At 39.7% G+C, this 20,632-nt stretch overlaps 2 protein-coding genes across 2 annotated transcripts; both read right to left on the bottom strand.

The window, feature by feature from the left end:
• Positions 1-3,518: 3,518 nt before the first annotated feature.
• LOC103697401 (AAA-ATPase ASD, mitochondrial-like) lies at positions 3,519-5,393 on the bottom strand. Its single transcript, XM_039134537.3, has one exon. It carries the CDS (start codon positions 5,296-5,298, stop codon positions 3,769-3,771), a length of 1,530 nt encoding a protein of 509 aa, XP_038990465.3. The 5' UTR covers positions 5,299-5,393; the 3' UTR covers positions 3,519-3,768.
• Positions 5,394-8,577: 3,184 nt separating this feature from the next.
• LOC103697402 (protein NUCLEAR FUSION DEFECTIVE 4-like) lies at positions 8,578-12,173 on the bottom strand. The gene is made up of 2 exons (XM_008779253.6): positions 11,621-12,173; positions 8,578-9,922 (listed from the first exon to the last, which is right to left on the bottom strand). The coding sequence occupies exons 1-2, from the start codon at positions 12,065-12,067 to the stop codon at positions 8,684-8,686; spliced, it is 1,686 nt and encodes a 561-aa protein (XP_008777475.4). The 5' UTR covers positions 12,068-12,173; the 3' UTR covers positions 8,578-8,683.
• Between the last annotated feature and the right edge of the window lie 8,459 nt (positions 12,174-20,632).

Below are 20,632 nucleotides of genomic sequence, written 5' to 3'. Positions count from 1 at the left end.
TTCTCCCTTCTCAGGTAAATAACTATATATATTTTAATATTTTACATATTATCAATTATGATATATGAGTTAATGTATCACATTATTCTTAACTTCTAAAGTTTTTTTTTATTTTTTTTATAGATTCCTGATACTTCAAACGCTAGTAGAGATGATGATGGAGCTGAATCCCGTCCCTGATGCATTCTAGATTATCTTTTATGAGTTTGATATGTATATGTTTCTGCTTTTTCAGAGTACATTGTAATTTGCTTTTTCAGAGTACATTGTAATTTGCTTTTTCAGAGTACATTATAATTTGTATGGCAGCTTTTCTGATATATGAGTCAAAAACATGGAGTTTTAATCAGATATATCAATATTCATATTTTGAATGATCTGAGTATTTGTGTCAATGTATCAATGTAATACAGGTTCATATTGTTATAATATATGTTTTGTAATTTGTATTTTATAATACTGATTATCGTTTTATTTTTTTATAAAAAAGACAATTTCCGACACTTTTAAGCGTCGGTAAAAAAGGTCGTGGCACCACCGGCCATTGAGCAATTTCCGACGCTTAAAAGCGTCGGTAAATCATGAATTGCCGACGCAAAAAAGCGTCGGAGAAACCGAGACAATTACCGACGCTTTTACGCGTCGGTAAAAAAGGTCGTGGCACAAGCGGCAATTCAGCAATTTCCGACGCTTAAAAGCGTCGGGGAAAGGTTAATGCCGACGACGCTATATAAGCGTCGGTAAAGTCATGTTTTTGCCGACGCTTTACTCAAGCGTCGGCAAAAACTTTTGCCACTCTGGTATATCCGACGCTTTGCCAACGCTTGGCTTTGTGTCGGGGGTATTTTAGCCGACGCTAATTAGTGTCGGCAAAGCTCCAAAAAAGCGTCGGGTAAGGTCCTTTTTACTATAGTGAGTTAGGCCACACCGACAAAACGACAATGCGGATGGTCCGACCATTTAAGCGATCACGTGGGAGACTTCATGACAGAAATTCCTTTCACCTTCGAGCTGGAGCCGCTTTGTGTTCCTCCTGCAGGGGACGGAGCACAGCATGATGCAGCTAAAAGGTGTTGACTTTGCGTATCGAGAGGCCATTAAGGCAGTAGATTGGATATTTTTTTTTATGTGGCTAGCCGTTCTAATTCCAAGAAGACTCTTTAATCGAAGGAAAGAAAATTACCCAATGCACTTCGAAATTTATTATTTTTAATTTTTTTAGTATATTTGTACCTACTATATATATATATATATATTGATACATCTGTTTCATCCAATTCAGTGAAAAAAAAAATAGCGTTGAATTTTTAATTTTATTCTCATTTGACTGTATTTTTCTAAAATTATATTTGACATCACTATTAATTTTTTTCATTCACAATTTAAAATTCAAAACTTTATTTAAATATAGTTTTAATAGATCAGGAAAAAAAAAGAAGACTGTATCACGGGTCAATTGATGGTCAGAATGGAACAATGATATCATAATGTGATGTAATAAATATCTTACATGGTTTATGAACTATAAATTATGCATTGATACCTCTATAATAATTTAAATAACTTTTACATGGTTTATGAACTATATGGCCAGCAGGGGCAATAATAACCACAGGTGGAAAGATGGAAGTCAGGGCATCCATTTTAAATCTCAGACTCCCATTCATGGCTTGAAGGATTTCAAAATTATATATGTAGTTTGGGAATTATATTTTTTCCCGGATGACGTTGCATGATCCTTATTATCAAATTTCTGCTCGGCATGTGCTGATGATCAGTCCTTCTGTTTTGCTGAGTCAAATATGAAAACTCTCGCCTGATAAAGAAATGAGCAGTCCATGGATCTCATTTAAGAATGGACCAGTATATCAAGTTAGAAATTATCATTGGACCTAAAGATTTGAATCCGACCCAAGTTTGATGCCAAACATAGACCTTGGCTTTTTAGAAAATCTTGCTCCTGTGTCGTAGGACTTGTAGCTCGGCAATCCATCGGGTAGGTTTGTTTATTCTTTTAAGTTCGAGTGTCTTTTGAATAGTTATAACGGCCCACAGATGCGAGATGTACCTTGTCAACTATAAGGTTTGATGTCTGGGGTTGGGTACAACCTAACTTGATCATAGAGACATTTATATGAGCCCAAACACCAAGATGCCCGCTGAGGCAAAATATTAAAATCCCTCTCTTTCTTATGCACTTGATAAAATAGGGAATGTAATCCAGGAATATATTTCTCATACGTACGTCCCATATTAAAATATAAATAAGAAAGTAATCCGGGAGTGCATTTCTCATAGATACATTCAGATTCAAAAAAAAAAAAAAAATCAGCATATCCTAAAACACAGAGGATTGCGTATTGTTGGAGAATGTAGTCCATTACTTAAGCTTGATTAGATGGCTAATTGCTTTAAATAAGTCAACAGATTAGGTTCAGGTGATGAGACTAACTAGCCAAATGCTGAGGTTCATGTGGTGATTGGCAAGAGAGCTCTGCCTCAAAAAACAGGTCGCTGCATATTAAACAACATGTAAGGCTGCTAACAAGGTGCATATTAAACTATAGAAATTTCGCTATGATGGATGAAACTATAAATTGAGTTATTGATCAAATCAGGTGTACTAAGAGCAGACAATCAGAATTTATATGTGATCCTAATTATTTTTTTTTTTTTGATGTAAAGGAAGGCAAAAACGAGTCATCCAACTTTTATTATAGATTAATCATATTTACAACAGAGATGAGTTACATTGCGAAAGAGAAGAGAAATAGATGCGAAAAAAAGAAGCTAAATAGCTCCAAACCAAGTGTCTAATAATCAGGACAAAAAATTTTGATTCTCGTAAGAAGAAGCAGTGGGTGTGATCCGAATTCTGAAGGTCCTCAGGGTTGGAGGAGCTTCCTGAGCAATTTGATTTTAGGGTGTATCATTAACAATATATTTTTCAGGGCATGTGGTTCTCAATATCTTATCAGGGTCTTTCCCATTCCTGGGACCACCTTTTGGGTAGAGCAAATTCTACCCAATTGAAAAGATAGGGTTTCTCGTTGCCACACAATTGAAAGTGGATTTCTGGTTGTCAAAATAAGACGGCGACGATGAAGAAGAAGAAGAGCTTTCTGAAATTCGATCTGATTGCAGAATTAAAAGCCATCTAATGTAACTCAAGTGGAGCCGGATTTGCAGATCTTGTCAATCCAAATAAGCCTTTTGGAAGTTTTGTGCCTACATCTAAACTCTGTTTGACAACCTGTTGTCATATTTGACCTGGTTCGTATTTTTGGCCTAGGAGATGCGTCCAATTGAACGGACTTTCTTTTCTTATAAAATACAGTGCGAATGCGACCAAGACTTTAATCCTAGGCATCTCAAGAAGAGGAGCATGCTTAATAGCTAAGGCTAGTTCGCACTTGAGCAAATTTCTGTATGACAAATGACAAAGAAAACTCACGTTAAGTTCGGGTTCGGTTGAACTTGTTTCGAGTTGGATCCACAAATGGGCAGAAAGCAAGCTATAAACCTAAAGATCCAATTATCTCCACTAGGTATCAAATTTATGACAGAAGATAATAACTTGAGCAACAAACTTCTTCAGACAAGTTCCGCTAAACTCCATCGGCTCTACTTCCACTCTTATCCTCCCCATTCATCTCTCCAGTGCGCACAGCCTGTTTGGATGCTCCCTCCTCCTTAGCTGCACTCACCTCCTCCCCCTCCACAATCTCTTCTCTACTGGCCTGAGCTTGTTTGGATGCTTCCTCCTCCTTAATTAGCTCCACTTTTCTCCTCCTCCCCCTCCACAATTTCTTCTGTACTGGCCTGAGCTTGTTTGGACGCTTCCTCCTCCTTAGCGCCACTTTTCTCCTCCTCCCCCTCCACAATTTCTTCGGTACTGGCCTGAGCTTGTTTGGATGCTTCCTCCTCCCTGGCTTTGTTCATGGCCTGGATCAAATTCTTAAGACACGAGTCTGCATCCTCGTCCCCAGACTTCCGCATCAGGTTCTCCGCCACATCCGCGGGGGTAATCTTCACCTCCTCCATCAGGTCCCGGATGGTGTCGAACAGAGGGTGCGAGTCGACGTCCAAATAGTTCCTGGCCAGCACCTTGAATGCTCCGAAGCAGCAGTAGGACATCTCGATGTGCTTGTCCATCCGCCCCCTCCTGATCAGCGCCGGATCCAGCTTCTCTATGTGGTTGGTCGTGAACACTATCAGCCTCTCTCCGCCGCAGGCGGACCAGATGCCGTCGATGAAGTTGAGAAGCCCGGATAGAGTCACCTTGCTGCTCTCATCCTTCTCTTCTTGGCCTGGTGGCAGATTCTTCTTCTCCTCGCTTGCGCCTTCCTCTTTCTTGCCTTTCTGCTTCCTCTTACCGGTGAGGTCCAGCGAGCAGTCGATGTCCTCGATGACTATGATGGATTTGCCCGTCGTCTCGATGAAGAGCTTCCGCAGCTCGACGTTGTTCTTGACGGTCGTCAGCTCCAAGTCGTAGACGTCGTAATCCAGGAAATTAGCCATCGCACCAATCATCGAGGACTTGCCGGTGCCGGGCGGGCCGTAGAGGAGGTATCCCCTCTTCCAGGCCTTGCCGATCTTGGCGTAGTAGTCCTTCCCCTTGCGGAACGCGTCGAGATCCTTCTTGATCTCCAGCTTCTTCCCGGGGTCCATGGCGAGGGTGTCGAAGCTGGACGGGTGCTCGAACAACACGTGGCTCCACACACTGCTCTTGTAGCCATGCCAATTGCTGCTCGGGTTGTTGCAGTACAGCTTCCGCCGCCGGTTCCGGACGGCGACCTCGCGGCCCTCTTTTAGCACATGGCTGAGATAGGAATCGAGAACGAGCTGCCGGTTCCTTTTGTGGAAGGTGAAGTGGTACGACCTCGTCTCTTCTGGAGCAGGGTAGATGGAGAGGGTCTGGGCTTGACGTGTGGACTTGGTCGACGACCACCAGAACTGGGCGCCGCCGAATTCGTCGGTGACCTCCTCATGGTCGTCCATGCTGAGGATGAGTTTGCTGCTGTCCTTGCCGAGATCGCCCTTGAGCTTGTTGGCGCGCTGCGAGCAAGAGTCGCTGAGATAGGCCTCGATGGCGGTGAAGGCCTCGCTGCGCTTCATGCGCTCGCCGGTGTACTCTGGAATTTTGATCTGGACATAGGGGTAGATGAAGGATGCGAGTTTGTGCAAGTATTTGGTGATGATGATTTCAGGGCCGAAGGGGAAGAATTTGCTGAGGACCGCCCCGAGGAACATGAGGCTGGCGATGGCGGAGCCCAGGTTTGCCCATTGCTCGCGCATCTCTCTCTCTCAGTCTCTTCTCTCGACCGGGAGTCTGGGACGAAGCCCATCGAATGCGGGATCGGGTTTATAGCTGGTGAGAGGAGGGTTCGCTAGCCGTGTGGTTGACTTGACTTGCTTCACTACCAAGAAACCTCCGCCACGTGACACCCTTCACCGCGTGCTTCCCGGGCTCGTCTCGTTTCCGTCCGCTTCATTCATTATCCCCTAATAAATATTAGGATATATAAATTCTTGTTACACTGCAGGACTAAGAAAATATACATAAAAATTTTATTATAATCATCAATATAAAATAATAAATAGTATAATTATTAACTAATATTAATCGTAATTTTTAGAGAAAAGAAAAAAATTACAATTCTAGTTGAAAGATGTGGCTGAAAAAATCGAGACCAAAGTACTTATCCTTCTCTTCTCCAACTATCTCTCTCCTACCCCGGCTGTCAAGCCGTCCAAGGTATCCCTTCGGCCGTCAATCCTCAGGGCATCCGGCTACAGAAGTTATCTTTTCTCACAGAAATATAAATACAATTTAAAACTTTTTTTATAAAAAAAAACTCTATTTTGTTGTTGCTTTTAGCTGAAAAGAGTGCTGAAATTTTCGCTTCTAGTTTGCTTCTCCTATCTCATCCTTGTTGGCGATAAAAATTAAAAATATTATTAAAAAAATAAACAAACTTGATGGAAACTATTGTTTTCATTTTATATCATCTGATTTGAGTTCATTGTGCAGAAAAATATGAGTTAAGTAATTTGTAGCATAGCCATCGTTGATAGGACTTGAAAAAAATAATAGCTAAAATATCTTGCTAAAAACTCCAAATCTGATATTAATTTTATTTTTTTCTTATGCCTGCCAACCGTTATTACAAAATAAAAATCACATACTAATTTTTTATTTAAATATTTATTACTAAACCGTAGAGGAGGTCTTGTTATCTCAAACTGTTTTCATATGGAGTTAGTAGATCTGTCACGTTGGACGAGGGCCAATATTCAAACAACGATAAATATCGTTGTATTTGATGCCATCAATCGCTGCTGCTGCGGAGCTCATCAAGATGCCTAGTAAGGCCTATGTTAAAATCCCTCTTTTTTTCTGATATACTTGATAAAATAGAGAATATAAATCCAAGGGCATATTTCTCGTACATACATCCTCAATTAAAATATAAATAAGTAATTTAGGAGTGCATTTCTTATAAATACACCCTCCCCCCCCCCCCCCCCCAAAAAAAAAAATAAAAATAAAAATAAAAATAAAAAAAATCAATACAATCTAGTTCTTATTGCAAATTTTTATAATAGAAGTATCGGTGCCATCGAGATTCAAACGTTCAAAAGTTTTACTGCATGAGGAAATTCAAGATGGGCGGAGGGACACGATGGCTGAGCCGCTGGGATCCTGAAACAAAAATCACGTAGGGCAGGTATGAGAGAAAAAAATATAGTACAGATTTTTTATTTTATTATATTTTCTAATGCTCATTTTTTAAAAACTAAAAGATTTTAAATTTTTCTACTAATAGAATCATTAATTTTATAATAAAAAAATAAAAAATTATGGTATATATTATATGTTTAAGTAATATATACCAAGCAAATTAGTTATTTAGCAAACTAATATACCTCTTTAGATAAATCGATATACAGTTTCTAAAACATGATGTTTACCAGTACTCAGTATACGGTCAGACGATATATACTTAGCAAATTAGCTATTTAGCAACTAAATAGACAAATTAATACACAATTTCTAGAACATCATATTCACCAGTACATACTACTTGGCCAGTGATACACATTAGTCGACTTCTGATACATATTGCAAGCTTATTTAGTAACAATATACATCTCGAGTAAATCGATATAGAGTTTTAAGAATATGCTTTTTACCGGTACATACTATATCGTGAGATGATACACACCAAATAAATTAATCATCTCGCAAGTCAATACACACCTCTAAATAAATCGGTACATAGTTTCAAGAACATAGTACTCATCAATATCTATACATAGTTTTCTAGCTTTGTTTAACATAAGAAATTTTATATATATATATATATATATATATATATATATTTAATAAACTCTTAGATGCAAAGATTTTAGAAAAGAATGAAAAATTTATAGGAGGAGAAAAAGTCTCCAAAGAAGAAGAAAGATTCCATATGACTTTTGCCCGAGATGATGCATAGTTTTTGAAGGTTCAAAGGTCTCAGCCGCCCTGTCCTTAGGGATGGTAAGTCTCCTAATAGCGACAACGCTATTTTTCGGGAAAGATCTTGGCTCCTTTTTTTTCTTTTTTTTTTTTGCTAAAAAAAATGGGTAGGGGGGAGGAAGGGACCAGCCCACCTCCGCGTAGCAGCCCCCACTGGGCCCCCGCCCCGTCAGAAAAATGTTCGATGCGGCTAGACACCGTTTTACTTATACCCTTCCTACTCGAAGGTGAGTACGTCACATCTGACACCACCCAGGTACATGTGGAAAAAAAGCATAACTGCCAACAAGCCGTTCGGGCATGGGACATCCGGTCTCCGAATTTAATCGACGCCCGTGCGTTTCGAATCCGAATAATTTGGATGGAATTATCGCCTCCTTACCATCAGACTACCACTTTGGTGGCCAGATCCTGGCTCCTTTGAGGAAAAGGTAAAGATGCTAAGTCTCCTGATGACGACAAGGAGGGACTGGGCGACTGAGCCGCCGGGATCCATAATATTTCTACCATTTGATGGGGGCCATGAGACGTGCATCTAAAGAGGCCTTACAAGCCTGAGCCTTGGCCCTAAGGGTGCCAGTTACGCCAAAATCAGTCAATGCGTGGGACTCCAAGTTAGGAAGCTTCTTCTTTTGCTTGCATGTCAGGTTCATATACACGATCCATGCTCCGAGACAAAGCTGATAAGGAACTTGATTTCTATCAATGATATTTTCAACAGGAAAATAAGGTATAAATGAGTCGAATTAGGTCGGATCATGAATGGCTTCAACCCAATCCGATTTTTTGCTCGGATTCTAATTTTCAACTTAGACCTAACCCAATAAAAGATCCAACCTAATAACTCCACTAGAGAACAAGAATTTGCCATGCTGAAGAGGCTCTTCTTAAGCCAGCAATGCACTCGCACTAGATCAAAGTAAACATGAATCCCAAACATTCCACTGTAAATAAAAGAAATTAATGATTCTCTCAGCTTAATAACCATACTACTTCCCAGGCAGACTAATCAAAACCATGCTAAATATGGAGGACACATCATCAAAATAACATTAGCATTTCAAACCGTTGCCTGTAGCTTGCTAATTACTATATCTCCATATTTACAGCAGAAAAGAGTTAAAACATGGAAGAAAATGAAGAAGAAGACTTGAGTTCTCATTCTACAAAAGAAGTTTGTAGTCTTGCATATACAACCTGCTTGTAAAACCTCCTAGTCCTATAGAACAATGCCAAGGCGACAGCAAAACCAAAAACGCTAACGGATGCCATAATCAGAAATGATAGCATGAAGCAATGTCTACCCATGCACTCTTGTACACCTGTCGATGATGACGATGATTCCATGTCATATATGTATCCCACCACTCTTACAGAGAGGATGTAAGAGCCAAAGGGGCTTGCAATGGCAACAGTGTTAAATATGGTGCCAAAATGCCTTAACCCAAATATCTCTGAAGTGATGCTGGGCATCAATGCCCATTGTGAACCATAACACACACCAATCAGCACAGAACCCACATGTAGAGAACCAGGAAAGCCAGAAGATATTGTTACATGACCGACACTCATGATTGCAAGTGTTGCAGCTATAAACAGGGGCCTTGCACAGCCTCTCAGCCGAAGGAAGTAATCCGAGATGTAACCAGCACCAAAACGACCCAGAAAATTCCATATACTCCATAGAGAAACTAAGGTACTTGTTTCCATGCTCGTGTAACCTAGAGAACCTCCGATTTGACTGATATTATTTACTGTTGCCAACCCTGAACCCATACCACATGCCATGGCTAGAAACAATAACCAGAAGTCATATGTCCATATGGCCTGCAGTAGATTCAAGTTTTCTCCCATTGGCAGCAGAAACTTTTCCTCGTTGTATCTTTCATGCCCATTATCACATGAAATTTCATCAGGTCCAACATGATCATGCTTCATGCAGCTTCTTTCAGCTGCTGGTTGGCTGTACTTTCGCTCTTCTATAACTTGCAATGAATTGATATCCTCTATCAATCGGATCCTAGCATCACAAGAAGCTTCTGCCGGTATCTTCAATTCCTTTGTCTGGGCTTTTACTACGATGATTAGTGGAGACATGAGCAACAGCAGAAGCATTAGAAATATCAGAATGCGGGCTTCCGATCCCACAGTCATAATACGTTCCCCTATTATAACGAGCATAAGATAACCAGCAATGGTTAAAGCAATGAGTGAGAAAACATCAAGAAATTTCTTGTCACGTCCTCCATTTGTCTTATGAACTTCTACGAAAAACATAAGCAGCAATGTTAGGAGAGTGGGCAACAGTGCAAGCATTAGAAGGAAGGAGCTTGGTTTGCCGTCGAACAATGCCCTATATATCTGAATAAGTATTGCACCACTTAGGCCCAGAAACCCCTACATAGTAAAACAAAGACAAATGTGAATTATCAGATGACCAAGGCAATAACGGACCAGAAAGAAAATATGAGAAACATGAATCAAGTAGAGGAAACAAAAAAGAGAGAGAGAAAAGTAACAGGAGTGATGCACCAGTAAGCTGATAACTGAAACTATAAGAAAAATATAATACAAGATAGCAGCAGAACAACTATTTCCCTTTGGCACAGTAGCCTATACTTAGGATCAGCTTTTTATGCAATGAGAAAAAGAAATGAAAGTAACAGAATGTGATGGCTAAAATCCCACTTGATTAGTTGGGATTTCTTTGAGTTTGTATTTAATATATATAGGATATACAAGAGTGGTTATAGGAGAAAAATTAAAAGAAAATTACAGCAGCGATTCAAATTAAAAATTTGAATTTGAATTGAAATAGAGAGAAAATAGGAAAGAAGTAATGAGAAGATTACAAAAATAATTTGAATTCAAAAATGGTATTTGAATGGAGAGAATTTAAGGTATGTTATTAAGAAGTTCCAGCTAAGTGTCAATGCATTTTTTATGTAAAGGGAGGGACGACACCTAATTTGTTGGAACAAGAAGGATAAAATACAAGAGTAGCAGAGGAGGAAAGACGAAAAGGAAAGAGGAGGTGGGGGGTTGCAGTCAGGATTAGGAGAATAATGAGGCAAGGAGGCGATTTTCTCCCAGTCAATGTACCACATCTGAACTTTGAGATCAGATAACAAGCTGGCCATTGCCAACCACACCAAAAAGTACAAAAATAGAAAAATTGGCATCATATTTGCATATAGTTGAATAGCAAAAATAGATCTTTTGCTCTAACTAATTAATAATTATTATAATCCAGGGCTACACTCAAAAAGGTTAGCCGAAGGATGTTGCTTAAAATTTCTTCATCCTCTATAAGTACATAAGATCTACTTAGTAAATAACCAATATGGGACTAAACACACATGCCCGCACAGAGCCTCACATAGTCTCCTGATTTAAGCTTCCTCGTCCTCACCCGGCTAAGAATTCAAATTTATTCAAATCTATTCACAAGTAATTTAAATCTAATCACAAGCACTATAATCGATTTGTGCCAGCAATTTTGAATCTATACTGCAGCATCTCCTAGCCTATATAAGCCATAAGTCGGATTTATCCTGATATCATTTATCACAATCCATAACCTTACCTAAAAAACCAGCCAAAAGATATTATTTGAGTTCTTTGATCCTCGGATCTACCTAGCAAATAAATCTACTTAGAAGGTCACATGGACCAACAAAACAAAACAAAAAAAAAAAAAAAACAGACCCAGCAAATTAACGGGCACATCTTTCAGTCCATGGAACAGACATAAATCTAACAAACTAGGACCCCCCACCAATGGTCCCCTCAAAGCAGGACAACTCTGATGATGCCCTATTCATGAACTGAACCGCCACAAAATTGTCTCGCATCGTTATCAAGAAACGCGTAAACCTCACGCAACAACAGTCCTCTTTCTCAAATTATCCCCGTAAACTAAGAACAGAACAAATCCAAACCCAATTCATGCCTTAAATTTTTCCCAATCTCCACCTACCGAACAACACAACAAATGAAAACAGCCAAGCGCTCGAATTCGCTGAAACTCACAGAATCCGAAGAAAAAGAAGACCTTTTGAGAGGACAGGAAGAGGAGGAAGAGGGCGAGACGACCTTCATGATGCCGATGACGGTGCCCCGGCTATCGGGGAAGTTCTCGACGGCGGTGACGACATCGGCGGTGTTGAAGAAGGTCTGGGCGTGAGCGGCGAGCAGCATATACAGGCACATGAGGAGGGGAGGGGGCCGGGGGAGGACGCCGGCGACGGAGAGCCACATGAGGAGGTATCCGGCGAGGCACTGGACGGCGCCTGCGGCGAGGACGGTCCAGGGGCGGCCGGGGAAGGCGGAGTAGAGGATGCCGGAGAGGACGCCGACGTTGGCGCCGACGTCCTTGAAGAAGGCGACGGAGTCGAGGGTGGACTGGTCGTAGCCCTGGCTCGCCTTGAGGAGAGGTGAGTATACGCCGAAGCAGTAGGACGCACCGGCGGCGCACTGGATCCAGGCGCTCGCCGCCAGCGCCGCCCACTTGCTCCGCGGACGGAAACCACCAGGCCCCATCGTTCGCTACCTCTCGCGGCGTTGCTCCGCCAAACGACCTGTTCCCAACCTTTATAGAACTTGTGAGAGTGAGTGTAAGGGGTGAGGAGTAGAACAGTTTACTCATAAAATGAAACAGTGCCACGTTCGACTAATATGTACCTTGTTTTGCTTACGTGGCGCTTTCTTGTTGGATGATGGTGGGAACCGTGTTCGGTTCGCGCGTGTGTAAGAGTACCGCGTGGGGCGCGTGTAAGATGCAACCCCAGTTTTTTTATCTTTAACTAAGGATGGACGAGACAGAAAATGTATTTATAAGACGATTGAAAGGAGTTTTTGGTCACGCCAAAATAACCTTCTCCATCAGAAAAGCGAGGACAGGAGAAAAGATAGGGAAGGTAAGGAAGTAATGCACCTTATCTTTTTTCTCCAGAGGAACCCATGCTCCTTTCGGATTTATGCTGTCTGGCTGTTCAATCAAACCTTTAATGAAGTGTTACTATTATTTGAAATATAAAATTTTTGAAAGATTTAATACTTGTAAATAAGATAGACTATGCTTCATTCAATCGGAACTAAATCCGGTTGCCTCCAAGGCCATCTGATGTTGCACCGATCCCAAAGTAACAAAAATCTTAGTTAATAGGTTAACAGGATTTGTTAAGAAAGAAAAATAAGAATATTGTACGTATATATACCTTCCAAAATTAAGGTTGCAAATGGGTCAGGTTGACCCGTGACCCGACCCAACCCAATCCGACTCGCGTAGATCCGATCTAACTCGAATTTTAGGACTCGTGGGGCCGGATCGGATTCTAAATTTGAATTCGTTCTATTTTTTGACTCGGATCTGGGTCAACTCAATCTCAACTTGATCCAGATTCGACCTAACCTATTATTTTTTGGATCAATTTTGGATCGTTTACCAAAAGATCCGTTCCGACCTAATCCGAATCCGGATTATCTCTTCAGACCCGTAAGCCCACAGGCCATAGCCGCAGACCCGCAGCCTGCAAGGGATGAAGTTAATTTTGTAATGCAGGAAGATCAAACCATCTCAGTCTTCTTGATATCCTGCTTCAGAAAAACAGAGATGGCGATGTTGATGCGTTTAATTTTAAAAGCCCTACGCATAGCGCCAAATGCCTACTAAAAGTTCCAAGCGATGGCCAACCACTTCACTGAAGGCAATCTATTAAATAAGTTGAGATTAAATTAAGGCCATGAGACAGCGGCGGCTAATCTACCCAACAATTACTCCCAGATGCAAGCCTGACAGATGACATTTTTAAATAAAATTTCTGCTGGCTACCAAAAAAAAAAAACTTCTACTGAACTTGTGGTTGCCTTAGCTTGGTCCACCAAACTGTACATTTCTGAGCGACAGCAACCTAGTATGGCAACACACTGTGTCCAGAAAACTTTTAATGACAAGTATTGCATCCATTCTTCCCCATCAATCCGAGATCTATGTCTTGAAGAATGAATTATTTTTTTATTTCTTTTTGCTAAAATGGGTAGATCATACCTGACGAGTATGGATGCACTAAAAAAGTCAGAAAACACAATGCTTCGGAGTGTCCAGGGCAACTCTCCATCTCCAGCCCACAAGTACTACCGGAATGACTGGCCACATAAACAGCAACCCAATCCGCAGCCTAATTGGCTTCTCAGAAAATATACTTGGCCTGAAAGACCCCTCCGTCACTCAGCATTGCCTAGATATCTCAGAGCAATGGATGGTCGCAGCCATTACCCCTTGGGCCCCTCCAGATCCAACTGATGACTGTGGCCGAGTCACACTTCACGATAATAGAGCTGGCTCGTAAATCATGCCGAACATGACGATGGCTCGCCCAAGCAGCCCTCAGCTCCGCACTGGGAACCGAGATGTCGAATAGCTTACAGCCACCTGCAGCCACCACCCTGGCATACAGGTCCTGCATAACAAAATCCGCGCCTCTCCTCGTGCCTCTGTCAAAGATAGACCCATCGAAGTTGACCTTAAGGAAGCTCGGAGGTGGAGGCTCCTAGGTGAAAAACACCGTGCGGGATGCTACCGGAGCAGAATGGAAACTCTAGATGTCCCGAACTGTCAATGTCCCCCCAACAGGTATGATATGACTGATTTTCGCCGCCTGCACCCGTGCGCTCTCCACCACGAGCCTCGGCGACATGCTGTGTTCGCCAAAAGTTCGAGCATTCTTTACCAGCCAGATATGGTAAGCCGTCCAAGTCGCTCTAATTGCATCCTCGTGAAGCAGTGGAGACTCCGACTATCGATGTATGGCCTGTAGAAACTGATCACTCCAGCCCCAAACCTTCTGCAGGATTCCTGCCAACTGCCAAGTCACACTCGCCCATGCGCACTGAAACATCGCATGGTCCACAGTCTCATCCACACCACACTTCGAGGGAATCTTCAGCCTCCGTCCGCCGAGTACTGCTCACATCGGAAGATAATTCCAGACCACCTTCCAAAGGAACAGTGCTACCTTCGGATAGAGTCCCATGCGCCAGATCCAGGCACAGTCTGGCCCTGGCTCATACTCTCATCGCCAGTCCTACTTGAGGTATTCCAAATTCAGATATCTGGATTTGCATACCTTGGTACTAAAAGAGATCGGACTCTATCCGTAAGATGCTTCTCGAAAAGCTGAAACAACTTAGCCTAGCCTTGTCCCACGCCATCTCTCGCCGCTTTGCTCCGTCTAACGACCTCTTCCCAGCCTTCATGGAACTTGTGAGGGTGAGCGCAAGGGGTGAGGAGTAGAACAGTTTACTCTTAGAATGAAACAGTGCCACGTTAGACTAATATGTGCCCATGTTGTGCTTACGTGGCGCTTTCTTGTTGCATGATGGTGGGTACCGTGTTCGGTTCGCGCGTGTGTAAGAGTACCACGTGGGGCGCGTGTAGGATGCAACCCCAGTTTTTTATCTTTAACTAAGGATGGACGAGACAGAAAATGTATTTATAACACGATTGAAAGGACGGGAGAGAAGATAAGGAAGATAAGTAATGCACCCTGTCTTCTTTCTCTCCTTTCGGATTTATGCTGCCTCGCTGTTCAAGCAAACCTTTAATGAAGTGTTACTATTATTTGAAAGAAAAAATACTTGAAAGATTAAATACTTATATATAAGATAGACTATGCTTTATTCAAATGGAATGGAACTAAATCCGGTTGCCTCGAAGGCCATCTGATGTTGCACCCATCCCAAATTAACAAAAATCTTAGTTATTAGATGGGATTCGTTAAGGAAGAAAAATAAAAATTTTTTTACATATATATATATATATATATATATATGTATATATATATATATGTATATATATGTATATATATATATATATGTATATATATGTATATATATATATATGTATATATATGTATATATATGTATATATATATATATATATGTATATATATGTATATATATATATATGTATATATATGTATATATATATATATGTATATATATGTATATGTATATATATATATATATACCTTTCAAAATATACAAAATTATATAAATATTCTTATAAAATTGCTATGTACATGCATACCCTTATAAAATACTTATTTTGCATGTATAACCTTTTTTTTTCTTTTTTTCATATATGTACACATACCATCTATCATCATTAAAGAATAAATGATTTTAAATTTAAAATGACTAAAGTACCTTTATAGGTAGATGCGCAAAAAAAAAAAACTTTATAAGAATACGCATGTAAATAGCAACTTTGCAAGAGTATTCATATAATTATGCATATTTAGAACGATATATACTTAAAAAAATCCAATAAACATGATTAAAATTCTGTAAAGATATTCAATTGTTCTTAATTAAAAAAAGGTAAAAAAAATTAATATTATTATGTCACATGATCTCATATTAATATCAACTCTTATAGAATAAATCATGCTGCTTTTACGAAATTCTCGCCTAAATAACGAATAATAACTCAATATTTACAAATCACTAAAAAATACTTTTACTAATCTAAGCATCTATAATTAATTTAAAATTGATATTAATCTTTTAAAAATAATGAAGAATATGGATGTTATAGATATAATAATGATAATTATATCAAAATCAAATGAAAAATAGTATTACCAAAATAATTACCTAATATTCCAACTTGACCGAGTTATGATCTTATAAAAAAATTGACAATGTGAATCAATCTATTTTTGACTTGTCGATCGAACTGAATCATAAAAGACTTAGCAAGTTTTAGCCAAGTTTTAATTTTTTTAATAGATTTTTTTAATGTATACTCTTCTCAATATGAGAAATTGTATGAATACTTTTGTAAAGTTGCTATTTATGTATATACCCTTATAATTTTTTTCTGCATATCTATCCATAAAGATATTTCAGTCATTTTAGTTTTAAGCCATTTATTTTTTAAACATTAGATTGTATGGGTGAAAAAAAAAGAAGAAGGATATATATATAAATAGTAATTTTATGAAAGTATTCATACAATTTCATATATTTAGGAGGGTATATATACAAAAAAAACTTATCAAATAACCATTATTAGGATAGGACACACTGCTCACATTGTGCCCTCATGTGCCCATCTTTTATACTATCATTTCAAAAAAAAAAAGAAAATACTCTCCTTTGCAGACGGGCCACTTCATTAATTGCTGGAACCAATTTCATAGATTTTTAGGAGTAAATACAACCAAGTGATTTTTAAACAGAAACCTACGCTCTCCTGTAAAAAAAAATAGCAACATTTAAAGAATAAATACTAATCTCTCTAGGATAAATACAAACTCTCCAGGATAAACATCTAGTTTGTGCCGATAAACATAAATATTGTAGAAATAAATAGAAACTCAACTCTCCACTTTGGTCAGGTCGATAAATAAGTAGGGTGGAGGATAAACTCAAAATTCAAATCCAATAAATATAAAGTAGTGTAAAATAACCAAAAACCTCATGAGAATAAACACAAACCAGCCACGGATAAGCAGAAATCTGCAAAGGTTCTCACTATCTTCTTGCACTCTTTTCTAAAATTAAATAGAAATACCTAAAAAGTAAACATTAATTGCTCCTCAATAAATACAAACCCTCCAAGATAAATATTTAGTCTACGGCGATAAATAAAAACATCATAGAATCAAACACATGGATCCCAACAATTAATAAATATTTTTTTTTCAAACATGGTACTACTTTAATGGGGAGGGTGGGAGAGTGTACAAGCAATGTATCAAGAGATGGGTGCAGACAAGGGCAGCACATCCCGTCCCACTAATACTTTTTCCTCCTTAATGGCTCTCATTTATCTTGAAGGTCGCATGGGGATGTCTACCTACCAAGAAAAGCCTTGGCCCGATGGGGAATGCACATCACCTCGAGATACTGGGCTTATCAGGAGACGGAAGAGACTATTTTTCGTGCCCTTTTTGGTTGTCAGAGGGCAGCTTCACTATGGGAGTGTGCCTCAGCCTGCTCTAGTCTGCACTGGAGGTGGTCGGCGATAGAGAAGTTTTTGACATTCCTGGCGGAGTCTTCTCAAAGATCGGATCTCATGTCATTAGGGATTAGGGCAGCTTATCTGGCTTATCACTAGTGGCTAGATAGGAATGCCCGAGTCTTCGAGGGCAGAGATGAGCAGCTGAGAGTTGTAGTAGATAAGGTCGTTCTACATACGGTGGAGGTCCTTGACGTTACTGCGTCAACGTTCCTCGGGTTTGCTAGGGGAACCTAAGACTCTCATCCCGCTCACATAACGTCCAGGTGTGTTCCAGTCTCCTGGGAGCTCCCACACTCTGGTTTTCTCGAGATAAACTTTAACAGCAGTACCTAGGAGGGTGGCTGCTGCAGCGCCGGCTTTATCATCAAAGATCAGCAGGCCAGACTAGTGGCGGCTGGGGGGCGGCGTATCTTCGATCCGTCTGTCGACAACACCGAGTTGAGAGCAGTATGGGAGGAAATTTTCTATGCGAGAGAGTACTAGGGGCAGACCGCATTATCCTCAAGGGAGACTCCGCCATGATAATCGAGGGGATTCAGAGGTCGGAAGTACCATAGGGGGAATGCGACTGCTCCACGATATTCGTCGTCTGCTAGGCGAATGCATCTCCCATTGAGCCTCTCATGCTTACAGAGAGACCAACAATGCAGCGGATTGGGTGGCCACCTATGCGACTCATCATTCAGACGATTTCATCTTGGTGGACCAGGCTTCTGTCCTGCTTCCTTTGCAATCTATTTTGCTTTCTGACTTTTTAGGAAAGTCTCACCCGTTATGTGTGAACGGCATGTACCCAAAGAAAAAAAAAACTCTTGTTAAGCTATTAACTAAAACTCTTGCTACTTTGAGATTGGTGCAGGATCAGATGGGTCTGAAAACAAACGGATTTACCTTCGGATCCATTTAAATGGATCGAATCTATCTCCATACATATTTTTAAAAAAGAATAAAAGAATAAAATCTCGGTTAAAGTTGAGGTAAACGCAGAATTCAACCAAGGCACTGATACTTGCTCAAAAACTTCACTAAATATACTACCAGACACCTTCTGCATATTACGCTTAGCTACAGTAAATAACCACGGGAAATGAGAGTTATTCTTGAATCAATTTAAACCAGCGGCTAGGTCTAGTTCAGATGGTACAGATAAAGTTTCGAAGCCAGTTCTCAAATTAATGAACTCTGTTCCAAGAGAATTGCCTCCACCCAAAATTTAAGCAAATTTTGCCCCTTGTAAAAGTAAAAAACACACCAACCATAACTCCTAATACAGTTGTTGTAGCTTTGCCTGTATATCCTTTTTTTTTTCTTTTCTGATTGAGTATGTCCTTCACCTTCCCACATTCAGTTGTTGGTGTCCGTTTTGGTGCTCCTTCTTGTGGGTAATAATATAAAACAATAGAAGAAGAATTATGTATGGAAGATCATAGACTAACACATGCAATCATTTTCAAGAGAGAGAGAGATGAATAAGTATATCATTTTGACTTTTTTTATTGCTTTTTTGGCTGACAGAGCACACGGCATATCATTTTTATTTACTCAACACATCATCTCCTGGTTTAGATTAGGACATCAAGATCCTAGCCTATGGACTCCTTGTGGAGCTCCCATGAACAAAAAGACCGAGAAAAAGAATTCAGATATGAGCGCAGCTAATCTCCAAGTAAGAATTAAAAGAACAGGAGGCGAATTAGCAGTCTGGTGCATGGCTGAGATCACAATTGCAGCGATATGATGACCCAGTGTGTCATGTCACATAGTTAATCAAAATGAAATTTGAGAGCCTTCAAACTCTTCTCACTCTAACGCCAAATAATCCCACAACCCTTGCAGAAATCAGTTATCTATAGATCCTGAACTAAAATCAGATATAAATGAATAAAAAGAATTCTTAAGAATACTTGTATGTAGTAGTGAGAAGGAAAAGATAGAAGAGAAATTTGAGAGAGAAAAGAACAAAGATATGAGTGTATGACTAGGCACATTTCATGGCCCTGCATACTGAATTGCCGGTGTCGCTTAAAAACAGCCGTGAGCCTGTGAAAATGTCTGTTGTTATCAGAAGTTGGTTATAAAGAGTCCCACAAAAATTACTCAGGTGTATATCTCATATGTGTCTTATTGTGATTTTTTTGTTTTTTTGCTCATAAACATTAATCAAGCCTGAATGCATACAAAAACATAAATCAACTCAACCTGTATAACTAACAATTTTACACTGACAGCTCATCATTGTTTGTATGGGACTATGTCGCAAACATGTCGAAGAATAGGTTCTCTCCACCCCAGAGGAAATTAATTCACAAGAAGTAGGAATATGGTGGAATAAAATCTGAAGCATGTTTTCGAGAACTGCCAGTTGAACAAACCATACACATATTTGCTGAAGGCTATAACAGAAGGCCTACAGTGTGAGTCTATTTTCTGTTTTCAGAATAGATAGAAGATATAAACCCAAATGACAAAAGAAGCCTATACCATCTCTGGAAAAAATAATAACGTATGCGCCGACACGAAAACAGGCAGAATCAACATTCCAAGTGATGATAATTCTATTTGCCCCGGGGAGGGAGGGGGGTGGAATCTACATGAGATGATCCGTCAAGGCAAGAGAAAAGTGTCAATTAGCTATTAAGTTTCAGATTATCAGGGTAAACAATCTTCTTGAAAGTGTCATAACAAACAATATTAACTCAGAAGGATACATAGAAGATATACACACTATCAATTAGCTATTAAATTTTGATTTAGTGCCGATACAGAAAACTTCACAATCCAGCATCAAGAGAATGTTGTGCTTATAGAGACATGAGTTGATTGTGCAGTTCTACATTTAAATGAGAAAATGAATTATGATTTCCATTAGAGAGCAAAATGATGAAAATTATTCCATGTCACAGTAACTGCTGTGTTATAGACGGTGTGTATGAGTTACATTTTTTGCAATTCTAATTTTTAGATAACTCAGATAATCAAATCCTACTTGTCTGCAAAAAAAAGGATAATGAAAACCTAACTCTGGCACTACCATATCAACATAAACAGATTTACCATGTACAAGAACAGCAGTACTG

Source organism: Phoenix dactylifera, chromosome 1, assembly GCF_051530095.1.
Source record: "Phoenix dactylifera cultivar Ajwa chromosome 1, Ajwa_hap1_PhDact_Kaust_v1.1, whole genome shotgun sequence".
NCBI lineage: Eukaryota > Viridiplantae > Streptophyta > Magnoliopsida > Arecales > Arecaceae > Phoenix > Phoenix dactylifera.
This window is presented reverse-complemented; position numbering and strand designations above follow the sequence as displayed.